We start from the raw sequence: 26,787 nt of genomic DNA, 5'->3' as shown, positions 1-26,787 counted from the left end.
TATGATGTAAGCAGTGTTTCTGTGATGTAATCATTATCTCTGTGATGCAGTCAACATGTCTGAGATGTACTCATTATCTTTGTGATGAAATGAGTATCTCTGTGACGTAATATGACTTTGGTGTAAGGGGGCTGTCATTCACTTTGTACATGCAACTCCATACAAATCACCATCATCACACCCCTAGCCATATATTATGAACTGTCCCTTATCGGCCTGTCTGTGTGATGAAATCAGTATTTATCCGGGCTTGGCGAAGCTCGAGCCCTAGGTAACCTTTTTGGTCGCGGTGCATGGCCTTAGTCTCCAAACGCTGTCTTCATGCATGTCCTCATTCTGCAAACACTTTGCATGTCCTCAGTCTACAGAAACTCTCTACAATTCCCAGTCTGCAGAAACTCTCTAAATTTCCCCAGGCTGTAGAAACTCCTACATTTCCCCAGCCTGGAGACACTTTCTCAGTCTGCAAGCGCTGAGTCTGCAGATATTCTCTGCATGTTCTCGGTCTGCAAACACTTTACATTTCCCCCTTTTACCAACAGTCTCCTATCACCAACAGCCGTCAGCATACTATTAAATTTGGTTGGTTTGAAATGTGCCTACTTGTATGGTATTGTAGTTCAATATTGCGGCATAGTTAACATGTAATATTGAGGTAAACACAACCTGTTTCAGATTAATTAAATCCATACTAGCTTTAATCTAGTGACGTAAATTGGTAAATCACACCAATGTACCCTGTTAGTATATAAAATTAGTTGCCCAGTAAATAGTGCACAGCTCTTGAGCACTAAAAACCAGAAATTGGTCCTTACTTCCGGTTATTGCAAAAGTTCCCGAAATCACAGACCTTTTGAAAACATTTCGAGTTTTTCGTTTATCCTTTAGTTTGCGCATAACCTCTGCCTATAACTTAGTCCATTATGTCTCGGGTAAAACAGCCTACAAACCAGAAACGCCTGACAAACGTTGCAACTGTTCGCCTAAAGAAGGGTGGTAAGCGATTCGAGATAGCCTGCTATCCAAATAAAGTGACGTCCTGGAGAAATAAAGTGTAGGTATATGTTTTAATTTCTTTGATAGTCGTACTGACTAGACGTTTCCCAAGATTCCTTTTACAAGCTTATATTCTGGGATTGTTTCTTTTCCTTTTGACATTTTCTGTTTAGTTTCGACAGTTAAACGAACTCAAAATTAGATCCGTTCAGCTCTAGAGCTACAGCTAAACTATTGCCTTCTGAAGCGCTAGGTAAGAGATTCATATATTGACATTTACCAGAATTGTGAACATGATCTAACACAACAAATGCTAGAGGACTAACCAAAATAACTAAGCCCTAAAGTTACGTACAACAAATAGGTTTGAACCACTTTGTGTTACTTCTGTTAATCTGCAGAAGAAGGAATATGGGGGAACAGAAGGAACTCTTTCCAAGATCTATTCTAGGTTATGGCAATGCTATACCACAGAACTTAATGGAGACCATTTCACAGATGCTGTCTTTGGAATGGGTACTTATATATGTTCCATTATAAATTTCTAATTTGATTCTAACATGGTGTAGTTTAGATGCAGTGCTGTTTTACCCCAATCCCACGGTAAACTTGACCCATGGTAACACTTTGATTGTATCCATTTCATTTATAGGGAAACTGATATTGATGAAGTTCTTCAGACTCACACTGTCTTCACCAATGTTTCGAAAGGAGAAGTTGCTAAGACCGATGACTTGAAGAAGATCTTTGGAGTAGATAACCATTCAGAGATATGTCTACAGGTAATGAGTAACAAATAAATATACTTGTGTATGCATATGTCACTGTTCCAAATTAACATCTTTAACATGCTGAAATGTTAACTTTAGAATCCAGGTCAATATACTGTTAACTGTGGGTTGACATCTGTATAAGGTGAAGGTGATATCATGAATCATGGTTAAAATTTCACGAAAATTGGTTTTCAAATGAGACTCATAAAGATCCATATTAGAATTGGTCTTCAGCAACCAATGTTTGTTCTGTGAGGAGATTTGCAGGATTGGAGGGGTACATTCACTGTTTGGTTGACACATATCGTCACTTCCCAATTATGTTGACTGATGCTCATGATGTTGATCACTGGATTGTCTGGTCCAGACTCTCTATAATGAACTCAATACCTGTCATTTTTCATGGCTGTGTCAAGTATCATTTTGAAGGTCATTTAATCCTGTGATTTCATTTTGTTCCCATGGAGGAAAAAATATTGGCATTTTGATGCAGTAACTTTATTTTCAATACCCCAGAGTTTGCAACAAGTAATGTTCTGGCATATAATTGGTTGAAGGTGAGGTTATCGATAATTCCTGTGGTGTTAATGCTGTTTCAGATTCTTGCCAAAGGAGAAATGCAGGTGACAGAGAAAGAGAGGCAGGCACAGCTGGAATCAATGTTTCGTGACATTGCTACGATTGTTGCTGACAAGTGTGTAAACCCAGAGACTAAACGTCCTTACACTGTGACAATGATTGAGAAAGGCATGAGGGACCTGCATGTGTCCGTGAAGCCTTCTAAAGGAACAAAACAACAGGCAAGTTCTCTGTCACAGTGACAATGTACACAGGAAGTGGGGTGAGCTCTTTATGAACTGTTCTTGGAAACAATAGGATTGTACCTCAATAGGAAAGGGAGATAAGCAATAAGAATGAGTCAGGACAAGTATGAAATACCTTTCTTTTCCAAAGAAGTACATGTATAAACCTTTCTGTATCAGTTCAGAATTGGCAGGAACGACTATGTTCGGTATGGGCAGCAAGTAATTTTGTAACCTAATGACAACAAATGATGCAACATATTGACTTAAACTAGTTTCTACAGTCATGAATGCTGAAATAGTGCTGAAATAGCGCTTGCACTTCCTGTGAGTAAACTGTTTCGGTATGGGCAGCAAGTAATTTTGTAACCTAATGACAACAAATGATGCAACATATTGACTTAAACTAGTTTCTACAGTCATGAATGCTGAAATAGTGCTGAAATAGCGCTTGCACTTCCTGTGAGTAAACTGTTACGGAATTCTTTATTATATTTTTATGATAAATATATTTTTTTCAAGAAGAGCCAGGAAGGAATCGTGAGTTCAGTTTTACGCCACATTCAGCAATATTCCAGCTATATGGCTACCAAGAAGGAATCACAACTATAGACATTTATTTGGGTGCAGGATTTAGTTGTTGATTTGTGTCACTTTGCTGATAAGCTTGAAGAATTTTCTGTGAAAGATTCTGTTCCATGAAGTAGTCTTTTTGACAACATTGTTCATAACTCCCATCCTTAAACCTGAATTTACAGTAGTTGTGGTGCATCAGCTACTTTATAGCACCAGACTCAGAAATGTCATCATTTAATCATGTTATTGTGCTTTGTTATAAAACATGTAAATGTATTTTACTTAAATTGAACCAAATAACACTCATTGTACTGATATGTCTTTGTAAATTTTCAGGCTTTGGAAGTGATAAAACAACTGACTGAATCTGAAACGATGAAGATCCAGCGAGCATTCATGCGGATTCGGCTGACAATACCTGGTATATGCTTCTTCTCTTCTCTTACTTCCACAGCCTGGAAATAATGACACAAAGTCTTCTGTTGTTTCATTTTAAACCACGAATGACCTTGACACAACTGTTCAGATAATATAACTATTTCAGGTGTAAATAGTCAAAATATTGGCAGAAAATGGCACATAGACTTTATGACCATAACTGTGACCTGTACATTATATATAGGTCACGCATAGTCTTCTCTGACCCAAAGACCCTTACAAGTGTCACTATCCTCAAGTGTCTCTTTCATACAAGAAATGATGGCCTTGAGAATGTCCTTGATCCTTGACATAACATCATTGTGTTTTTATTTGTTATCCAGCACGAGAGGGAAAGAAGCTGAGAACCAAAATATTAAAGCTTGCTGTAAAGGTGGAAGAAGATGAGTTCGGGGAGGAACTGGAGATGGTAGGTTGAGGAAGGGAGACAGTATTACAGGGCAAAGCTCCTGGCAGGGTATTAATGTCTGGCTGAGAGTTCAGCTCTAGATGGCAGGTAGTGGAAGGGAATCAGTATTACAGGGCCAGGCTCATGGCAGGGTAATATTATCTGACCCAGTGTGGAGCTGGAGGTGGTAGGTAGTGGAAGGGAGACAGTATTGCAGGGCTTGACTCCTGGCAGGGTCGTATTGTCTGACTCCATGTTGAGCTGAAGATGGCAGGTAGTGGAAGGGAGACAGTATTACAGGGCTTGACTCCTGGCAAGGTAATATTGTTTCACTCAGTGTTGAGCTGGAGATGGTAGGTAGTGGAAGGGAGACAGTATTACAGGGCCAGGCTCCTGGCAGGGTCGTATTGTCTGACTCCATGTTGAGCTGAAGATGGCAGGTAGTGGAAGGGAGACAGTATTACAGGGCTTGACTCCTGGCAAGGTAACATTGTTTCACTCAGTGTTGAGCTGGAGATGGTAGGTAGTGGAAGGGAGACAGTATTACAGGGCCAGGCTCCTGGCAGGGTCGTATTGTCTGACTCCATGTTGAGCTGAAGATGGCAGGTAGTGAAAGGGACAAAATATCACAGGATGTGATTCCTGGGAGGGTCGCATTGTCTGGCTCAGAGTTCAGTTGGAGATGGTAGGTAGTGACAGGGAACCAGTACAGTCGAACCCCGTTTATCGGGACGTTTTGGTTTCACTCAAAAATGGTCCGGATAGCGAGACATCCGGTTAACTGAAGTCAAACAAGCTATACGTGAATACTAAATGAAAACAAAAAATTTTCATGTACGTATATCAATAAATCAACAGTCAATAGTAATAACAGCTAATCATCATAACATATAAGTGTACCGATAATACATGGAAGGTGGAACATAGGTTACCATTTGTCAGGTTGTCTCGGACGTAATCGTAGCATGTGGAGCTTCAGATATGAAGTTAGATGCAAAACGTAAATCAATGACAAAAAGTCTCTTGCCAATTTGCATATTTTTTTTTTAATTTTAAAATGCTCTAAAAACATATGACATCGCGTCGAACTTATGCTGTCTGCAGAAAGTAAACTTCCGGATGGGATAACATAACTTAGATCATGTGGCAGGCTATTTTTAACTTGCATTGTGACAGATAGCACAGGTTGATTTATAAGTGTTATATACAGTACAACTACAGTGTAGTTTATCTTAATGCTACCTAACATGTGTTTTCATTTCTGATGAGATGTTCCCACACCCGCCAAATCCTAATGAACAACCTGAGTGACATGTGTCCCTAGTGTTTTGATGGTTAATTAATCAATTCACATCAAATGCCTTCCGATAGATTAAGAGTGAAATCACCTAGTCGTGCGGTAAATGATAGTGACATGACACATACACACTGTACATATCTCCCTGTTCGGACAACTGGATCAATTTTCAATGGAAATCTATAGGAATGGTTTGAAAATTCAGCGTCCGGGTTCGGAAGCGCGGGTTCACCGGTTAAACGAGTACAATTAATGAACGTAAGTTTCGTTTCACATGAAAATCGTCCAAAGGCGGGGTCCGGATATGTGGGGTCCGAGTAAACAGCGTTCGGCTGTATTTCAGGGCGTGAATCCTGTTATAGCCCCAGGCTCCTGGCAGGGTCATATTGCCTGGAGGAGTGTGCTGGGAATTACAGAGGTACTTGAATGACTGTATGACCTGTATGAGTCTGTACACAGGGGAACAGGTCAAAATAGCCACATGAAAAAATGGCCACACTGACTTTGAGTCTAAATGGCCTCAGGAAAAGTCAAAATGGTGATACATTAGTTTTTTTCATATTAAAGGTCACATGCAACGAGAAACATAACTTTGCAGATGATGATACCTTTTGGTATGCACTTACCAAAACAAATCATCAAAAATGCCAACGAAATAGGAGTTCAGATGATTCACGATTTTTCCCCCTGTTCTGGGGAAAAAGTGGTTTCAGTGGCTGTGCTGTGCTCATAACGCATGCGGAATGATATGTTAGCATGGACTGAAACAGTATGGCTGCCCAGAGTATGAGATCATAGAAGTAACCTAATCTTGGTTGTGTACATAAACAAGTAAATAATCTACCTGGGCTAACATCTATCGGGCTTGTAAGCCATAAACAAAAAGCCAGCTAAGCATATCAGCAAATGAACCAGTGGCCAATGAAAAGGCTTTGTTACACTTGAGTGCACACCCACCGGCTCTGACTGGGTTTGGTATCATGGCTGCTTTGTTTCAATGGAGGTAAACTGAAATACACGATATTGCACCTCTGATTTGCGATTGTACGCTCATAATTTTGTTTCTTTTTGGTTAATCAGCAGTTCATTTTATATATCATGAATAAGTGATAACTGTGTTTTAATTATGTTCGATTTTTAGCGTGCATGTGACCTTTAATGATGAGTATTGTTCTTGAAATGTTTTTTCAATTGATACTTTGAGGTTGTTATTTATTTCATATTCAAGATGTTTTTTTATTATTTATGCTGTACTTCGCGATGTTTTCTTATGTAATACTTTAAGCTGTTGAAGTACTTTTGCACAATTTTCTTAATTAATACAAACAGATGTTAACCATATGGCCATTTTGACTAGGGGTTTGTGTTATTTTGACCTTTTTGTGGCCATTATGACATGTAGCCATTTTTACTAGGACCCAGTACAAAGTATCTGAGAGAGGTGTTTTGGCTCTACTGTAGTGTGGTCCTCATGATCAGTGAGCTGGCTGTATAAAACCACACATTAGTCTGGATTAATTCAAGCAGACTCGCTAGCACATATGTTTTCCAGTTAAGGGCAAACATTTTCACCTCTGCTCACCATATTTTGCAGCTTCTCCAGACTTGGTCATGTGAGATATGGACGAAGCATAAAAGCAAAGTATTTTCATTCAAAACCTGATACAGTCTAAGTAATCTTAGCCACAGTACTTTATGTTACACTCCACTACTGAGTCTAACAAAACCTTATGGGAGGTCGCGTCAGGTAACCTTTGAGGCTGACCAGTCAGAACACAGCTTACCAAATTGCGAAAGTGGACATTCACACATACTTTTTGAACTTTTCATCTGGAAAAGGTTTGCACCGGAACAATTCTGTATGCTATTTAGTGTATGCTCACTTCCGAGTGATGCACACGGCACACGGCACACTGCACACCTTACAACCATGACAACGGTGAGTAAACAGTTGCTGAAAATGGTGTTTTTGGCAATATTCAAAGATGTTATCTTGCGGAAATATTAGCTTATGATAACCATGTCAAAAGAAACCCCAAAGTGTATATATTGCAGGTCAGTTAATTGTGGGGAGATCTGTGTCAGTGACCTGAATATTTTGTATGTCCCTCCAATCCCTAAGTAGGAGCTGTTGTCTGATTGGTTAAATCTATTGAAAAAGCTCGCCTTTGATTAGACAGTCATAGGTTGCTCAAAGGTTACCTGATGTGACCTTCTACTAGGATTTGTTAAACTCAGTGGTGGATTGTAATGAGTAAGACTGAGACTAACTTTACTGAAATCTGATACATACTAATAATGACTCATGGCTTTGAAAAGTTCCATCATGTTGTTTCAGGTTATTCAGATTGACCCCGGATGTTATCGTGAAATTGATGAGCTGATCCGCACAGAGACGAAAGGTCGAGGTCAGCTGGAGGTTATCAACTTGAAGGAGGTGGAGGAGGGCGATGAAAAACTGGAGTAGATACAAATATTGTGATATAATCTATGTCCATGTTCCATGCCCACTGCCTTATTTCATGATATGGCGGATCTTCATCCAGAGGCAAAAGGCCTCACATTCAAAGTTAGAGTGTTGAGTGAAAGATTCACTTACCATGAAGTGCAATTGTATGATCATGCCCAAAATGGTGTTGCAGTCTAGATCTAGTTTTCATGCTGAGGAGATTGATTTACAGGAAACTCTCTGTAACAACCAAGGCTAACAGAAATCAGCTTTCACTGTCCAGTCTTCCGCAGATACATAATAAGGAAAGACAATGATATTTTCCAGAAATCTGCAGATGAGTAATTTGTGTTTGCTTTCTTGTAAAAGTGGAAATAATTTCTAAGATCTTACATGCACAAAAGCATGATCAAATCTGCCATGGACAAAATCATAATCAAATCTGCCATGCACAAGAACATGATCAGGGATGTAAAAATTCAAACTATAGAAAAACAACAGATTTCTGAGGTAATGTTCCAGGTTTTAATTTTACAGTGTACATAGGCTACCTAAGCTTCAAAATGACACGTCTTTAAGACAAGAGTTAATTTTGAACACTGTGACTTGATTGACAGTGTGACTAATTCTGATCGAGATCTATTGCCACAAAAGACCACTGTATGGTTTTCTTACAAAATATTGGGTAGTCAAGTGATTGGCTATTTCCCTCGTCATGCCTAAAACCTGAGTTTCATTTCTCACATGGGTACAATGTGTGAAGCCCATTGCTGGTGTTCTGAGCTGTGATATTGCTGAAATATTGTTAAGAGCGTCGTAAAACCACACTTACTCATTTCCCAAGTATCAACCTTGTTACCGTATGTTGTTATAGTCTGTACTGCCCATATCCACAGTGGTTCAGAGCAATGACACTATGACCTTGAAACTAGTAAGGGTGGTAGGGTTCGCTCTTCATGCTTAATCCATGTTCAATTCTTCATTTGGGTACAAATATTTGAAGTCTATTTCTGGTGTCCCCAGCTTCGGTAGGATTCTTTGGTGTGTGGCTAATTTCTGGTGTGCCATTGCTGAAATATCGCAAAAGGGTGTAAAACCCAACTCATTCTTTGTGACTGGTTAATGATGAAAACTGCTGGATAATAAGTATTCATACCCTCTACACCATACACAAGCTTCAATCTCTGAATATAAATGGACCATGTTAAACTAATTTTAGACTCAAGGATGAAACTGTACACCTGTAATGTTAAATGTGTTTTGTTCTGTTACAGTTTCCTGCAATGAAATCAAATGTTTCTTAGTTGCATTTTGATTGTATGTGATGCTACCACTGTTGCAGAAGATGTTTAACAACCTTACGTAACTGGCCTGAAACATGTTGAGTGTTGTTGACATCAGTTGTTGTTCTGAGCCTGCCCTTAGCGTTGTGATGATGGAGAACCAATGTTGTTGGAACAGATGAATACTGTTATGTTTTACACTTAACATATGATAGTGAAATGCAAGTACTGTTTGATATTTAATGGATGTTTTTATTTGTTAAAATCTTAAAGTTCAGGATCTGTTGAAGATTTTATTGGGCTGTGGGATAAGTACATGGGTAAATGTATGCATGTAATCACTAAGGTTCTGGTTTGATTCCTGACCTTGTGTGCAACCAATATGTGTCAAAGTCATATAGCTGAAATATGGATCAATGTGGCTTCAAGTCCACCTCACTCACCTGAGGGGTTTTACTCAATATTTTGAATGCAAGGCCAAGGTCATTTTAAGCTTTGGCTTCATTACTCTGTAGTTCCAAGACTTTCATCACAAATACCAGTACATACATGCATCATGTCAACAAGATGGATCTCTTTGTTTTGATACTAGTTGAAGGCTGGCTTAGGGATTACCAATCTAAGTAAACCTAGGCTCAGTATTATTTGTTGCACTGCCAGTCAAAAGTGAGGCAGCTGAATGGATTTAACCAATCAGACAACTTCTATTTATAGTTTGGCAGGATTTGTAAAATTTCCCGGTCACTGACACTCCTCTCTTATCAATCGAAAAACCCATATACAGTGCACTCTGTACAACTCGGACTCTGTCTTTCTTGCATTGCTGCATAAACTGGACTGAACTTAAGGTCCTGATGTAGTGTTTCCTAGAGACCACAAAAAGTTCAGGGTGAAGTTTCTACAGAAAAGGGCACCCTAGTTTGAAAAGGGCACAAACCACAATAAAAACCAAAACAAAATGATCAGACTGAGTGTCCTGTATTATTAACCTACAGTCTCCTTTTGCTTTTTTCTCAGGAAGCTTTTCACAATCACTTCTAAGACGGTGTCATTGTGGCTGTCAGTGTTTAGGCTGATCATAAGATGCTTGTTACAGTTGCTGACTTTCAGTCTGTTCCTGTGCTCCGTCACAACTAGCAAGTACTGGGCAAGGCACCAGAAAAAAGGGCAGGGCGCTAGAAGAAAAGGGCAGTGCCCTTCTAAAACGCTCTGGAGGAAACACTATGATGTAATTCTTCTTTATAGGAAATGTCTGTGTAATTCAGACTGCTGTCTAATTCAGACTGCTGTCTAATTCAGACTGCTGTCTAATTTGGACTTTTAGTTGGTTCCAAGTCGGTCCGAATTAGACAGAGTGCACTGTAAAACACAAATATTTTACCCACAGAATATATTCATAGTGGTTTCTGATCCCCTTTTTGACCATTAGCTTATATTGTTGCAAGATGACATCCTTGAATATTGACCAGAATGCAGTTTACAGGTACTGTTTACTCACTGTTGTGAATAATGGCAGCCACCATGTGTATCACTCAAAAGTGATCATGTGGAAAATAGCATTTGGAATCGTCAGAGTACAAATTTTTGTGAGGTAAAAGTTCAGTCGGTATGTATGAATGTGAACTTTTGGGATTTAGGAAGCTGTGCTAATTGGTCAAGTCAAAAGGTAATCTGATGCGACCTTTAGGGTTTGTTAGACACTGTATATCTCAGCATACAGTGAGCCTAAGTTTGAGATTACAATCAATATGCCTAAAATTACATTAAAAATAACCTAAAAATGTTCATTCTTGGTTAAAATGGGTCTGCAACAACATGCACTAACTGGATTGGATGATCATGATTGGTGTCATTTTACCCACAAGGCATGACTGCTCAGATGTCAATCACTGGATTGTCTGGTCCAGAATCAGTTACTGAGAGTCCACCACCATCGGGACTATTTCATATAGTAACATTAAACAATAATCAGAAAGCAAGGGAATAAAAATTTGATTGCAAATCTTTAAATGAAGTGTCTTGCTTTCCAGCTAAAATTTTGCAGAGCTTGAAATTCAGGATTATTGCCAAGGCACCCTTTTCGTGCCAACACAGAGAGTCCTGAGGTTCTAATAATAATGCAGCAGCAATGTTGAAGAACCTAGGGAACTTGATTCAAACATTGATTCTGACTTGCAAAGCCTTCAGGCACCTTTCTGCATGCTGACGAATGTGCTACATGTTTTATATGACTGTACATTTGTATAACATATATTCTAACTGTACATTATATTTTGCAACCATTTGATTAAAACATTGAAACAGTCATTGGGTGTTTGTTCTGTGAAATTTCACAATGAGATATTTAAGATTCTAGTGCCTTAAAGAAAGCTTTGGTTGTACATTCCAACGGTGCTGAGATGCAAAGCTGGAGCTGACACTAATGCATTCACTAAAGCATGTGTTAGTGCCATGATCATGCTTCAACGGATGGACTTTTGAGCAGTACAAAAAGACTTTTTTTTTTTCCATAATAATTTTATTCATTTTTCACACCATTTCATATATGTACACATGTACATGTTACTGCACAACTGAATGAACTAAAAACAATATGAAATTATGTCATCAAAAACTCCAGGGACATATTTGGTCCCAAAATGTGATTTGGCCATGATAGAATCAGCAGCAGTGAAGTGCCTTCGAAAAGGGCCTCAAGACATCAGGGGTGGTGTTGTAGCCTAGTGGTTAAAGCTACCTCGCCAAAGACCTGGATTTGATCCCCATGTGAGTACAATGCATGAAGTCCATTTCCGGTGCCCCTTCCGTAATATTGCTGGAATATTGCTTAAAGCGGCGTACTAACTAAACTTCCTCTCTCAGCACATAAGAATCCATCAAACCATATCCAATAATATGGGCATGGGGATTAAGCTAACACCAAACATCATGTGGTCAAACTTGGATGTGAACCCAGGATAACCAAATCCTGCAAGGCCAAGGGACACAATTCTGCACTGTTACTCTCAGTTACTTTCAAATATAACACACTTTCCATTTTCACAACAGATAAGAGTTAGGATTTTCATGCTTCCAGTTGGTGGATTACATATAATGTTCTGACTTGTTCCTCCTGTGTAGCTCTTCAGGCTCCTGCACACTTATTTTGAATTGACGTGAATCAAGGAAAATCAGCCAGAAAAAACATTTCCGAAATTCGACCTGTTTTCGGGAACAATTTTTTCAATCTTTGTAAGAATGTGACTCCCATATGATATCTCACGATTCAGTGACAGGTGGCCATGTTTTTCTGCAGTTTGGAAACTTTGGAGATGTTTTGATGAAGTCAGGGCTTATCTGATGCTCTGTATATATTCCAGGTGTATTCGAGGTAGATTCAAACCAAATTCCATCTTCAATTGAAATATTCTGATACACTTGAATAATATTCCATCTGAAGTTCAGGCATGTTACAAGAATTAACCTAAACAGTTGGAATGCATTCCAATTGCAGTAAGAAGTTTAGAATTCAGCTCAAATTTCAAGGAATCGCCAGAAATTTTCATTCCGATAGCTTTCCTTCGCAAGTGTGACAGGGGTATTACAGAATGTAGGATGGCATGGAAACTGAGTTTGCTCTAATGGCTTACATTGGATTCCCACATACTTCTAATGTGTGAAGCAGGGGTGGCCCAGTGGTTAAAGTGCTCGCTCATCATGCTGAAGATCCGGGTTCAATTCCCCACATGTTTGAGGCCCTTTTCTGATGTTTCCTATCGTGATGTTGCTTAAATATTGCTAACGCGGCGTGAAACTAAATTCACTCACTACAATGTGTGAAGCACATTTCTGGTGTTCCTTGTCATGGTATAGCTGAAATATTGTTATAAGCAGGGTACAACCAACTTCACTTGAACAAAATGTTAGAAATTTTTATAACTTCAGTGAATCACTGCTGATAGCTCACTCCATATAGTCATCATTATTCTGCTGAATCAGATCTCAAAAACTTAAGTTCCCACTTAAAATAACTCTTAATATTTCTTTATAAATACCACTCAAGGTTAACATCCAATCCACTTGCAGGCCGCACACCTATTCATTACACAATAATTTCCAACAGGTTTTCTTACTTATATAATGCATAAAGCAATCTCATTCTGAGAGGACTTTATTAAGAAAGTAAACTTTTAGTTGAAAATTTTAGGGGATGTAATTTAGAAATAAGCAAACAAAGGTTCAGTCATCATATTAAATATGGTCATTCCATTCAGAAGAGTAGCCTTATCTTATCTTAAATCGAACACTAGAACTTTTCATACAATTATTTAATACAAAATAAATACTGGTAGTTTGGAAATGCGTCATGTTTTTGGTGAGAGACATAATTCCACATCCTGGTCATGAGAAAAGCTGATTCAGCTCATCGTCATCCCGACAATGTGCAGTCACTCCAGGAGAACCAACGCTCGTCTCCCAACATTGAAACTTCATGGTTGCAAATTCCGATTTTATGTCTGAGACTGTTTTCAGCGGAGTATCTGAAAAAAAAACCTGACACAAATGCATAGACCCTTTATTGGCACCTTTGCCTATCCAGTATATTTTATCTCATTCTGTTACATTAAATGAAGCAGCCAAATAGCCCTCAAATAAACTTACAATAATGATACTGTCTGGTTGGTAATGATGGCAAAGATATATTCTTGATGAAGTTTTGATAGTGAATGAGTGCATATCCAAATTAGTGTAAATTAGAGTTAAAAATATTTATCCAGTCAAATTACATTAATGAGTGATGGGATTTTCAAGTGAAGTTATTTGACAAACCTACTTAAATAAAACCTTGTGATGTTCTTATGAATCAGAATGGGTTGACTTACAACAAGCTCAGCATAAAACTCTGTATGCAGAGTCAGTGTCCATATGACATGAACAAACCTGGTTTGAAAAGGACTAAAGCACATCTTCCACTTCTCTTTCCCCCAAATAACCTCTGCACACTGTCCCTCAAGCCATGAAGCATACAAACCTGGTTTGAGGAGGATAAAGGCACATCCGCCCCCTCCAGCACCTGTTAACTTGGCATGAAGGTTATATTTCGCTGCAGTCCTCACAATCTCCTCTAAAGCTGAGTGGTTCACTTGCAGTGCCCCCAGGTGGCACTGGTTGATGTCAATCAAATCCTGCAGCCAATCATACACAAGTCTTTGAATTACCTCCCTTGTTGAATACCCTTCAGTATTACTAACACCATCTACAATAACAAGAATCCCTAGGTACAGTCTGTTTGACTCAAAAGTGGACTGATGAATTGCAATCTAATTCAAAACAAATCACCTCAATGAAACACTGATCATGTTCAAAACATGAGACAAACTCTGTGAGCTTTCCAGCAGAGTTTAAGCCCTAAACATAAGTTGTTAACAGACTATCATTAAAATATTGATACAGTTCACTATTTGTTACGAGGGAGGAGTGCAAAGAAAGGGACAATCAGGTGTGCAAGAAAGCATGGAGACGGCACAGCACAGGTTAATGAATCAACAACATTATCGGAACTTGTGCATGCACTTCCCGAACACCTCGAAAACCTCACAGAGTTGGTCTGCTGTTCAATAGTCAGTTCATGCAAATTCTATTGAATTTTCTGTATTTCACCAAGGCTCTTTAAGACTGGTTGCAGAATTGACTTACCTCCAGTGTTTCATACAGATCGTTTGAAGGAGAGTCTGCCATCTTAGCCAGCACTTCCTCACATCGGTGGGATATGGCCTCTATTGAGTTCAGCACCGGCTCGATAATATCTGGGTGCTATGGCACACAATGAAGAATTCAAAGACAGACTTGGTGCAATTGCATGCCGCAACTAGGGGTATCTATATCAGGTCACACTTACGGACATATGAGAACTGAATGCGGCCTGCTGCAAAACCAGCAAACACTTGACTAATGTACTACTGAATCTAGTAATTTGTCTTGACTTACATGGCTTGTAGTAACTGAACTTTTATTATACATAGCTGTAAATTAGCGATGGAGGAGATGTAAGAAACAACAAAAATCTGTTTTAATAGGATATGCTGTATAACCAGGTGGTGTGGTGTGTATACCTTCTCATATCTTGCCCTGCATCGAGCTACCAGGACCTTTGTGCTTCTAGGAACTCCAGTATTCACCAGCAATATGTGTAGCTTTGGGATTCTGTAAATGACAAGGTCTTCAAACACCACTGCATCAAGAGCGAGCGAGTGAGTGTATGAGTGAGTGAGTGAAAGAGTGACTGTGAAAGATGTGAGTTTAGTGAGTGATCCAGTGAGTGAGTGACTGAGAAAGAGTGAGCAAGTGTGAGACTTCACACACTGCATCACAGCAGTCACTCTAACCAAGGCCTTTATTCAAAAGTTATCCTACTGCCTACTCAACAAGTTCAGTAAATTGCTAAGCCTCAGATATTTGATTTGTTGGACTTGTGGCCCTTAAATGTACAAGGATTTAGTGGTTGTGGGTTGTGGTCATGGATTTGCTCTACTCAAAATCCTGTCTGGACAGTGCCTATTACTAAATCTGGAGATGTGCGTCACTTTGGACGTTCCTCCACTTCATACTGACAAACCACGAGGCTAGCACACTACATGTTCACTGTCGTGGCAAAACAACTCACTCTTCAACCTGAGCAAAGCTTACATCACAGACTGGACACTGTGCTTACCGTGTCAGAGGTGTAATCTTCCCTGACTTAAACTTGATAGCGCCACCTGTTGAGAAATGTCAAGGTCAAGGTTAATGTGTTTTCCACCCATCAGTGTCATCAGGATCTTGATTATCACGGGTATTATATCTCAGTAATGTGGCAACAAAAACATGGACTCCTGCTCCACTATAGCTTTCATTTCCCATGCACTTAGAGATTAAAGAAATGTTGCTATTCTAAAACGAACAGTCATCACAAAACATGAATTAGACAAAGGTGTAAATGACCGCTGCAACAAGTGAGCTTGGGAGTACTGCTCTTCACCGGGTGCACTTCTTCAGATTAATTAGCGCTGCCTAAAGATCGAAAGGCTACCAGACTCTAACCCTACGGATCAAGCCCCAAGCCCTAGTTCTAAGGATTGTAAACGGTGGTAGCTGGCGGATTGTGCGCCCAGTAAACTGCATTCAACCCATCAACACACCCATTAACCCAGTCAGAGTAGCTGCTTACAGAGTTATCTGCCCTGAAGGGTATGCCTTTCATATCTCCTCCGTTCATCCACACATTCATTCACTCAATCAGAGTAGCTGCATACAAAGTTACCTGCTCTGAAGGATTTTCATGCAATATCTTCTCACCCACCAACTCACAGATTCTCACTCATCCGTTAATCACTCACTCACCTACTCACTGACGCTCTCACTCACTCACCTACTTACTCAGTAACTCACCAAAGGTGCTGACAGAGTTGTCTATCCCTGATGGGTTTCCATGCAATATCTTCTCCCCATAGAAAGCCCAAGAGTTGATGAGATCACGCTCTACCTGTGACCACTGCCCATCTCCTGAAGGGGTGGAGATGATTCCCGAGAGCTGCAGTAGACTGGCGGCCAGACACACAGAGTAGGAAGCTGATGACCCCAGGCCAGCACTGACCGGCTGGATGGACACCACTTTGAGATCTATAGCTGGCACAGTGCTGGAGACAAGCAATTCCACAAGTTCAAATACCACCATCATATATGATCACAGTAATCTTCCAAACCTAATTTCTTGGAATCATCTCAACTCATCCTTTGTGTGTGGAGCTAATGAGGTCTGGTTATGGGTAAATCGAACCATTGCTGACTAAAGATCCATCCATTATTAACAAATATCAGAGAAGTAACATTGAACAAATGCCCCATGAGACTATAAGCAATCTACATATTTCACATCACTGGTGAGCAGTGAAATATTTATGCATGGATGACTAACAAAACAGTGTCTTGGACATATTTGAGAGGCAGCTCATACACAAATATTGTACAAGTAAACTTCAACTTTTATTTTCTCAAATGTTTATATGTATGATATTATTGATGCAACAATTTTCATACCAGTAATCAATCAAAAATCTCCCAACTGACCAAAAATCTGATTATCGATCTTTTTACAAGCACTGTGGCTAATTCTCAGTATAAATACAAGAATGTTACTACAGACAAGTGTATGCACCTCCACTCACCCATTGTGTGCAGCTAATGCATTGTATAGATACAAGAATGTTATCACAGCAAGCTGTTTGGTATCAGACTCATTTTGGTCCACACCAGCGACGTCTTTCAACAGTGCTAGAAGTTCTTCAGAAACTCCCACTGGCTTTGTTGGATCACACAGGGGCAGGGAGACTTGTGACTTGATTTTGTCAGTTGTCCAGGATCTCTTGATATTGATGTTTGGGAGATCGATACTGATATTGTTGTCTGTACTTCTCCTCAACCGTAGGTATGTCCGCAGATTAAGACTAGCTGCTATTGCTACCTGGAACATACACATCCAGATCAACATTGTTATTATGACAGTGAATGTAATGTACAATGGTTATAAGGGTGTCCATATATTTTTCTTCTTTCTAAATCTAGGTTTATTTTAAGATTGCTTCCCAAGTAAAGCAACCTGACTTGCGTATATATATTTCTTTGGTTACGAAATATTTGTATGTACGTTTACTGTGCGTAGGTAATAAAAATACTGAGCAAAATACTGCATGAGAATACTCGTTCATACTTCAGTTGTCTTTCAACTCCATGAAATATATATATTATAGCAGAGACGATTATAGTTATAAAGTATGACAATACTGTTTTTTCCCTTTCAAGAAAATTAAGTGAAAATGATATCACTACACTGTACACTATGGCGATAAGGTAAAATAAGCACAAAAACAACAACAACAACAACAACAACATCGAAACAACTACATGATATTGCATGTTGATCTCGCCAGTCGTACAAATCTGACAATGTTATTAAATTGGTAGCATGCCATATTATATTCTCACCTTTCCATAAACAACCGCATGTTCACCATGCAAAATTACTTTTCCAGGAGCAGAAACTGTTATGTCTTCCATGTCTGAATAAAAACTGACTGACGCCCGTTGCCCGAGTTAATTATTGTCACTGATCACTACACGGGTGGTACCAACAACAGCTGACGAACACGTGGTCATCACCTCATGTTTGTTTATACGGAAGTCGAAAGGCTTGAGAACGACATACTACCAGCAGCAAAACAATCAATACATGATATGGTCATCTCTAAAGCCCACGATTTTAATTTCTAGTCTGAAATATGAGGTACATCCAATAGAAAATCAAAGCTTTATCTTGTGCTTGATCCAAAACAAACATACAAGGATATTGCACGAAACAACAGGTACCGAATGATTAATAATATCAGGGATTCTCTTATCAATGCTCTATGTTAAAATCAGCTTGGTTTGTTGTGATGTCTGCTTGTTATTTGTGCGCGTCTGACTTGAAAGAGAAATATATGAAAGATTTCACAATGGTCATATGATCATAATTTAAATCTTCTCGTAAAATAAAACTAAATACTGATATTTACCCACGTTAAAACTAACCGTGAACATTTTATTGTAGTAGTTGTATGGAAGGTAGTCGAAAATCAAACAAAATGGCAGCGCCCGTGTGAAGTTCGTAAATTCGTCTGCTTTTCTCGTACCTGATAATCTAACGAGGACAATGAGACTTCTGAGATATTCATCACTTCTGCTTTCTGCAGCAAGAAAATTACCATGTCAAACTACTGTGTAAGTCTTGCTTATCAATTAGCGATGATGATTACAGCATAATTAGCGTCATTGCATTCCTTCCAGTGTTTAACGAAAGCAAAGTTTACTCGGGTGTTGAAGGGGTCGTTGTCGGCACGGATACTGCAGCTATGTACCCACGTTGATGAACGCAACGTTGGGAAAATCAGAATACAAAAACGCATCCAATTTCCGCACCGTTTTGATCGATTCGTTTAGCTGCCTCGCCATTGTTAGGGATGAACTCAACTCCGTTGTGTAAGAAGCGACGAGCTTACTGTGTATGATATAGTGAAATATTTCCCGATGCACGGTATCACTCGTAATCAGACAAACGAGATCTATGACACGAACCGGTGGTTTCGGTTTTGGGTTGAGCAATATGGACCCATCTGTCGTTTTGAGTAACGGGTACAGTACGTTTATATGTGTTCTGACGTTGTTTTGGGTACATTACTGTCTACAGAACGTACCTGGGGTACAAATCTGTGCAGACAACGATCCCATCACCCTGACTGGAGACAGCCGCTGACTGTCACACCAACTGACATTGACAGTCTTCACTGATCTTCTATATTCGCTGGCGTTTACCATCTTATCCGTGTATTATGTCATGACCCCTTATTCTGTCCAGCAGTAAGGCATTCAGAAGTTAAACAAAAAATTCTAAAAATGTCACCACAATTTATTATTTTCACGTGGCAATGACATAATCAATATAATATACATATCCTTGTTGGAATGTCATCAAGGTTATGTTGAACTGACATGATCAGTGAGTTAATTGCATGCACAGCGTGCCAGTTGTCACTCAGTATATTTAATTATTGTGATTTATTTTATTCAGTAGCTACTGATAGTAGTCTGGTCATATGATACAGAAAATAACGTTCTTACTTTCAGTCTGGTTCAGACCAGTTTCTTAGTCTTAATAAGTTATGATTACAACTAAGCATAAACAAAGTAGATCTCTATGTTTTTTGTGCGTTTTATAAATTATTTTTGCGTTTTATAAGGTTATTTTGCTTCAGATGTATCAACCCACATAGAAACTATACAAAGATCTACACCAGAACTGGGGATAAAGGTAACATATTATTTATTGCAGAGTTGGCTAGTATCTACACCGTAACATTGCCTCTATTGTGATCAAGAAGTTGTCAATCCATAAAACATGTGCCTGTTCATCACATCAGCTTCTATTTGTCACATAACAAAGCTATTCCTCATGCTGAATATGTATATGTGCCTGATTTGTGAAAAGTGGAAAGAATTCCATGTTTTCAAATTAGATGGAATATGTGAGAACTAACAAAGAAAAAGTAAAGGTTTGTGTTTTGTTATTACTTAATGTTTCTGTGTCACACAGGAACCTCTGCCACATTTACTGGTGAACGACGACCGAAGGATAGTGACATATTCATTGCTCTTGGAACAACAGATGAACTGTCTTCAACCATAGGGTAAGCCTGCAGCCATCGTTCAGAAATCTTCAGCCATTATGAAGACATCCTCAGCCATTGCTACTTCATGGTTAGCCATTTGTATGGCATGTTAGCCATTTACTACTTCTTGTTTAGCCATTTGTATGGCATGCTAGCCATTGCTACTTCATGGTTAGCCATTGTACGGCATGTTAGCATTTGTACTACATGTTCGACCATGGAGGGAGACGTGTTCAACCACATGACTAGTGAAGTTCAACCTGTGTCAGTTATGTGGTCAGGCAAGTAATGTTCTACAGTTAAAAACACACAGTAAATAAACAAATAATGTTCCCGTCTTTTGAGCCAGACAAATAACAAGGTACAGCATGTAAGTTCGACGTACAATCTTTGATATTAACACAGTCTCTGTGATGGACTTTGTGAATCATGTTAGCAGTAAGTTCATACTTTGTAGTTGTTGACCTCGTTTTGAACAAAGCTAAAACAGTAACTTGCCTTGGTCATCATATAGCAACAACTGCTGAAATGTTTATATTGATTCAAAGATGTTTTAACTGCTAGTGTAAATTTGTTACAGATTAGCAAGTGAGTATTGTGAAGAGGCAGGTCACAGTGTCATTGATAAGCTTCAAGAGGTGAGTTGTTTTCTGAGATAATTCTGATATAATGCCTAGATAATCACATTCACAGAGGACACTTGTGGATAGGTCAAAGGCAAATGACATTAAGAAATCTGAGTAGAAATTTTGATTGTTCAGTTGATACTTTTAATGTTATTGTGATAATAACTTATGTTTTAGTTTTATAAAGGTGATGTGTATGTAACTATGTTAATTTTGAGAGAGGTGGTGATGTAACATGGTGGTGATAGTGCTCTGCCAAATGCCTTTCGAACTTTACATAAGCGAAATACCTGTAAAAGTTTAAACAATGTAGAGAAAATAGTGTTATTGTTCCCGTTTATAGATTGAAAATGCCTACTGTTGTCCTCTGCAGCTAACAGCATTAAACTTTGATCTTTTTTTATCCTCTTAGATCCAGTGTATGTTGCAAGATGTGGGATCCTGCATCGCTACACCTAGCAGTTCTGCCAGAGAATCTCACAGAAGTAGGTGAAACATGCAGAGCAGCGTGTACACAAAGAGACATTTCAACAACCACACACAGACATAGGGATACAAACATAAACAACACATATGCACATAGAAATCAAGGCAGACTGACAGGCAGACACCGAGATGTATACCTCAAAACATATAGTCATAGAGACAAAACTGCCTGCACACAGACACACATGCACTCAGAGACACATCCACAGTTATCAAGACTCAAACCCATACCTACACCTTCACACATAGACACTGACATACACCCACACATGTTAAAATGATTTAGACTGTTTGCAGATACTCTTCCTAATTTACTCTTACCAACCTTTCTCATGTACGTTTTGGCAAACACCTAGTCTCCTGTCATGCGTGTAATTTATGTTCACAGAGAGGACAGAGTTCAGCAAGGAGTACGTGCAGCAGCTGGAGGCCTGGATTGATGCCCTGTCAACAGAGTTACCTCCCCTTCAGAATTTCATCTTGCCTGTATGTAAATATGTGTTGCTGTATTTTGTTGAGCATGCAGATTTTGTCATGAAATTGATAGCAACTGTACCACCAGGCATTTGTGTAGAACGGCCTTATGAACACTCAGTATTAAAACTATTTATGAGAGTATTTCTTGGCAGCAGTTGAAAAAAGAAAGTGATGAAGACTGGTTAAGTATGTGTTCTAAGTTATGGTTAGAGATGCTGATATTTGATATGAAGATACTGTTATTTCATGTAGAGATACTGTTATTTCATGTAGAGATACTGTTATTTCATGTAGAGATACTGTTATTCCATTTTGAGACAGTTAGTCCATGTAAAGATATTGTTATTCCACGTAGAGATACTGTCATGAAATGTAGAGATACTGTTATTTCATGTAGAGATACTGTTATTTCATGTAGAGATACTGTTATTTCATGTAGAGATACTGTTATTCTGTATAAAGATATTGTTATTCCATTTTGAGACAGTTAGTCCATGTAAAGATAATGTTATTCCACGTAGAGATACTGTCATGAAATGTAGAGATACTGTTATTTCATGTAGAGATACTGTTATTCTGTATAAAGATATTGTTATTCCATTTTGAGACAGTTAGTCCATGTAAAGATAATGTTATTCCACGTAGAGATACTGTCATGAAATGTAGAGATACTGTTATTTCATGAAGAGATAATGTTATTTCATGTAGAGATACTGTTATTTCATGTAGAGATACTGTTATTTCATGTAGAGATACTGTTATTCTGTATAAAGATATTGTTATTCCATTTTGAGACAGTTAGTCCATGTAAAGATAATGTTATTCCACGTAGAGATACTGTCATGAAATGTAGAGATACTGTTATTTCATGAAGAGATAATGTTATTTCATGTAGAGATACTGTTATTTCATGTAGAGATACTGTTATTTCATGTAGAGATACTGTTATTCTGTATAAAGATATTGTTATTCCATTTTGAGACAGTCCATGTAAAGATAATGTTATTCCACGTAGAGATACTGTCATGAAATGTAGAGATACTGTTATTTCATGTAGAGATACTGTTATTCTGTATAAAGATATTGTTATTCCATTTTGAGACAGTTAGTCCATGTAAAGATAATGTTATTCCACGTAGAGATACTGTCATGAAATGTAGAGATACTGTTATTTCATGAAGAGATAATGTTATTTCATGTAGAGATACTGTTATTTCATGTAGAGATACTGTTATTCTGTATAAAGATATTGTTATTCCATTTTGAGACAGTTAGTCCATGTAAAGATAATGTTATTCCACGTAGAGATACTGTCATGAAATGTAGAGATACTGTTATTTCATGTAGAGATACTGTTATTCTGTATAAAGATATTGTTATTCCATTTTGAGACAGTTAGTCCATGTAAAGATATTGTTATTCCACGTAGAGATACTGTCATGAAATGTAGAGATACTGTTATTTCATGAAGAGATAATGTTATTCCATGTAGAGATATTGAGATAATGTTATTCCTTGTAAAGATACTGAAATATTGTTATTTCATGTAGAGATAGTGGTTTTCCATGTGTATGATTTCAGTCTGGAGGGAAGACATCTGCCTCACTGCATGTTGCACGTTCTATCTGCCGGAGAGCTGAACGAAGGTAAATATATACTGAAGACTTGTGTCCAGCATGTGCCTTGACTGTCTTATTTGTCATCTCACCATATCTGTGTCAGTTTAGGGATGACAGAGAAGATACAATTACGACTTCTGCGCTAATATGAACAACATTGAAACTGAATGTTTACAGCATCAATCTCTTGTTTGATTGGTCAGAGCAGCTTTACTTGAAGCCCGTGATGACATGACTGTGACACTGCTATTGAAAAGTCTGACTGACTTCCTCATGTACTGACCTGTGAAGATCTGTGTTAGAATTGATCTTCAGTGACCCGTATTTGTTGTAAGAGGTGGCTAATGCATTGGGTGCTCAGGCTTGCTGTCTTGGTTGTCACATGTCATCGCATCCCAATTTTGCTGATGGATGCTCATGCTGTTGCAGATTCGATACTTACAGCCCGCTGCCATATAGCTCGAATATTGCTGAGGGTGGCATAAAACTAAACTCACTCACACACTCTTCATGTCTATCCTACGTGAAAAGGTTAAGGCTGACCTGTGCAAAAAGCTCTGGTCACAATCAGGTGAAGTTAAGCAACAATGGGCACGGAAGGTGCTGGGATGGGTGACCAGCAGCTTAACTCTGAAAGTTTCTAGGACTTCAGTCCTGCCCCACAACGGAGCACATGACACATGTGGTCTCACCTTAGGCAAATGAGTTTGTTCAAAATTGCCTCTGTTCACCCAGCAGAAAATGGGTACCCGGTGGAATAAGTCATGTCACTATAACCTTCTAGCGCCTAACAGGCAGCTTGGGTTATCGGAGTAATAATATGCCTGCTTTGACTGTTAGTGCACCTCGTGAGTGGAGTTTGCCGCAATATAAATGCACTTATTATTATTATTACACTTGATTCTTTCATATTAATGAGTTATTCTGTTGTGGCACTTTTGTGAGAAGTGTATTTCAAATTGAAAATTGGATTCCAGCTACAAAGTGTTAGTCTGTATTTCAGTGTGACCCCTATGGTGAGAGATGGGGAAATTGATGAAGAAGCGCTGAAGTTCCTTAACAGGTTTGAACAATGTTATATCAGATTTGACTAGTATTTATCAGGGGTGCATCTACCTTTATGAAAAAAAGCCCAGGGCCCTGTTTCACAAAGTTCTCTTAAACCTATGATCTTGTAACTTTCTCGTAGCACCTGAGGTTCCTGTGTTACAGTATAGTAGGTACAATGGCTATGAGAAAACTTACGAGATCTTAGACTTACGAGAGTTTTGTGAAGTGGGCCCATGGCTTACAAGTGATAATGGCTAAAGCATCCGAGGTTTTTTTGAACAAAAAGGTTGGGCATTTTCTCAATACTGTCTAAATAAAAAGCTTTCCAACCTATTGGGCTTACATGGAAAAATTGCCTTGCTACACACCTGTTTTTGAAAAATACATACGAAAGATAACTGATAATAGACAGTGGCAAGACAAACCTTACTGACTATATGTCCTGTATTAAAACAAAAAATATCATTGTCAAGTTGTATAGACATGGATAGAGAGAAAATGAAGTAGACACAATGATACTTGAATGTGACTTTTGTGTATGTATCAAGGCTGAGCGACTTCCTGTTTACCGCGGCACGATACACTTGCATGAAGGAGGGAAAGACCGAGAAAATCTACAGAAGGCCAGACTTCAGCAGGAAAGAGGATGGCCCTTGAAGGAGGAGAATACTGAATAGATCTGTAGGTCTGTGGTGGAAACCAGGGTCATTGTTTTGTATAGATGGCCACTGTGATGGGTGAGGGTCACTGTGACCTCTCAAGACATTGGTACTGGTCACCTCTCAACAGATGGGCACAGATGGGTACTGTGACCTCTCTCAACCAGTATGTGTGGTGCATGTCAGTATAACTGACTGACCGTCAAAGAAGTGATATACTGGAACATATTTACATGAGTATGATCTTTCAGTGCCTGAAGTGATTTGTGAAGTGTGTCTGGTTATGTCTGTGTAATTTGACAAGCAAGTGGTTTGTGAACAAAGATGTAAACTTGTTACACTCTTGAGCCAGCTACCTTCATCAGAATCTTATCAGGTATGCAACTATGGTACAAGTTGTTTAGTATTTTTCTGACATCAAGATCAATATTGCATTCAGGCATTAACGTTTTCAACATTTTTAGAATATGAAGATGAATCTATTCAGGGCTGTCATTTGAATAGTTTCTGTAGTACCCTTGGGCTATATACAGTAGCTGTAATTTGGATTGGGAACTGTTATATAGGAATATGTTGACAGATTTTGTGCTTCTCAAAATAGAAATGGTTAAAACATCTTTGATGTTTATAGTTTAACACTGGACGTACTGTATCATATTATGTGTAATTAATGGACATTTACGTAGAACCACCTACACCTGCATGTGAGAAGATGTTGGCATGTATGACTCGTTGATTAATGTATGTTAAAGATCGGTGGAATTTGTACAAATTAATAAAACATATTTTATAGTATGATTAGTTTTTGAATATAATAGATGTCATGCCCATTTAACTTTTATAAGATATTCTGAATCCTGAAAATTGTATTCATGAATATCTGACTGTTTACACAATCAACTATGTGACAAATAAAGGGTTGTTTTGATTGATTTGTTGCCATAATGTGTGATGCCTTTCATTTGTATACTATGTGGTAGGTGAAACATGTAGATAATAACGCCATTGAAACTTTGGGCTAGAATTGGTGTTCAGCTACCCATGCTTGTCACCTGTCATTATATCGATGTTCACTCAGTTGATCACTGGATGTTCTAGTCTGGTCCGTTATTTACACACCATAAAACAAACAAATACAAGTAAGAAAAAATAATAATTGTCAGAATGATTACAAAACTGACATGTTTCATCCTCAATGCTAAAAGACGAATTTCAGACTACTACAAGTAAAAATGATGACCCGAAAGTCAATAACGTGTATGGCCTCCTTGAACGTTGTGGACAACAGCATTGCATCGTTTGTACATGGAGGCGATGAGACGGTTGATGAAGGTCATAGGAATTTGTGCCCAGACTCGGTGATGTAACTGAGAGAGTTCAGCTGCAGTTGTCGGCTCCTCTGACTGTCGTCCCACAAGTGTTCGATCGTGTTTAAGTCTGGACTCACAGTAGACGACCCTTGAAAGTCCCGGGGTAGAATAGGCCTTCAGCAACCCATGCTTGCCATAAAAGGCGACTATGCTTGTCGTAAGAGGCGACTAATGGGATCGGGTGGTCAGACTCGCTGACTTGGTTGACACATGTCATCGGTTCCCAATTGCGCTGATCGATGCTTATATTGATGATCACTGGATTGTCTGGTCCAGAC

At 38.8% G+C, this 26,787-nt stretch overlaps 3 protein-coding genes across 5 annotated transcripts; 2 read left to right on the top strand and 1 right to left on the bottom strand.

The window, feature by feature from the left end:
• The first annotated feature begins 788 nt into the window (after nucleotides 1-788).
• On the top strand, nucleotides 789-11,310 carry LOC137293975 (ribosome maturation protein SBDS-like). Its single transcript, XM_067824882.1, has 6 exons — nucleotides 789-1,054; nucleotides 1,649-1,778; nucleotides 2,369-2,569; nucleotides 3,485-3,569; nucleotides 3,910-3,995; nucleotides 7,610-11,310. Exons 1-6 carry the CDS (start codon nucleotides 924-926, stop codon nucleotides 7,736-7,738), a joined length of 762 nt encoding a protein of 253 aa, XP_067680983.1. The 5' UTR covers nucleotides 789-923; the 3' UTR covers nucleotides 7,739-11,310.
• A 189-nt stretch (nucleotides 11,311-11,499) lies between these two features.
• Nucleotides 11,500-21,758, bottom strand: LOC137293948 (mevalonate kinase-like). Of its 3 annotated transcripts, none has more exons than XM_067824858.1 (8): nucleotides 21,660-21,758; nucleotides 17,187-17,482; nucleotides 16,411-16,658; nucleotides 15,695-15,740; nucleotides 15,096-15,186; nucleotides 14,680-14,796; nucleotides 14,015-14,168; nucleotides 11,500-13,523 (listed from the first exon to the last, which is right to left on the bottom strand). In XM_067824858.1, exons 1-8 carry the CDS (start codon nucleotides 21,666-21,668, stop codon nucleotides 13,384-13,386), a joined length of 1,101 nt encoding a protein of 366 aa, XP_067680959.1. In that variant the 5' UTR covers nucleotides 21,669-21,758; the 3' UTR covers nucleotides 11,500-13,383. The 3 variants fall into 3 exon arrangements, with proteins under 3 accessions (XP_067680959.1, XP_067680941.1, XP_067680950.1); XM_067824840.1 differs by lacking the exon at nucleotides 21,660-21,758 and adding an exon at nucleotides 18,004-18,216; XM_067824849.1 differs by lacking the exon at nucleotides 21,660-21,758 and adding an exon at nucleotides 17,923-17,977.
• On the top strand, nucleotides 18,596-26,081 carry LOC137293964 (corrinoid adenosyltransferase MMAB-like). The gene is made up of 9 exons (XM_067824870.1): nucleotides 18,596-18,777; nucleotides 19,809-19,864; nucleotides 20,147-20,240; nucleotides 20,803-20,860; nucleotides 21,261-21,333; nucleotides 21,723-21,820; nucleotides 23,393-23,457; nucleotides 24,434-24,493; nucleotides 25,029-26,081. The coding sequence occupies exons 1-9, from the start codon at nucleotides 18,710-18,712 to the stop codon at nucleotides 25,135-25,137; spliced, it is 681 nt and encodes a 226-aa protein (XP_067680971.1). The 5' UTR covers nucleotides 18,596-18,709; the 3' UTR covers nucleotides 25,138-26,081.
• Nucleotides 26,082-26,787: the final 706 nt, after the last annotated feature.

The sequence above is a fragment of the Haliotis asinina genome, chromosome 1, assembly GCF_037392515.1.
Source record: "Haliotis asinina isolate JCU_RB_2024 chromosome 1, JCU_Hal_asi_v2, whole genome shotgun sequence".
NCBI classification, from domain to species: Eukaryota; Metazoa; Mollusca; class Gastropoda; order Lepetellida; family Haliotidae; genus Haliotis; species Haliotis asinina.
Note: the sequence above shows the minus strand (reverse complement) of the source record. Positions and strands in the feature narration are given on the sequence as shown.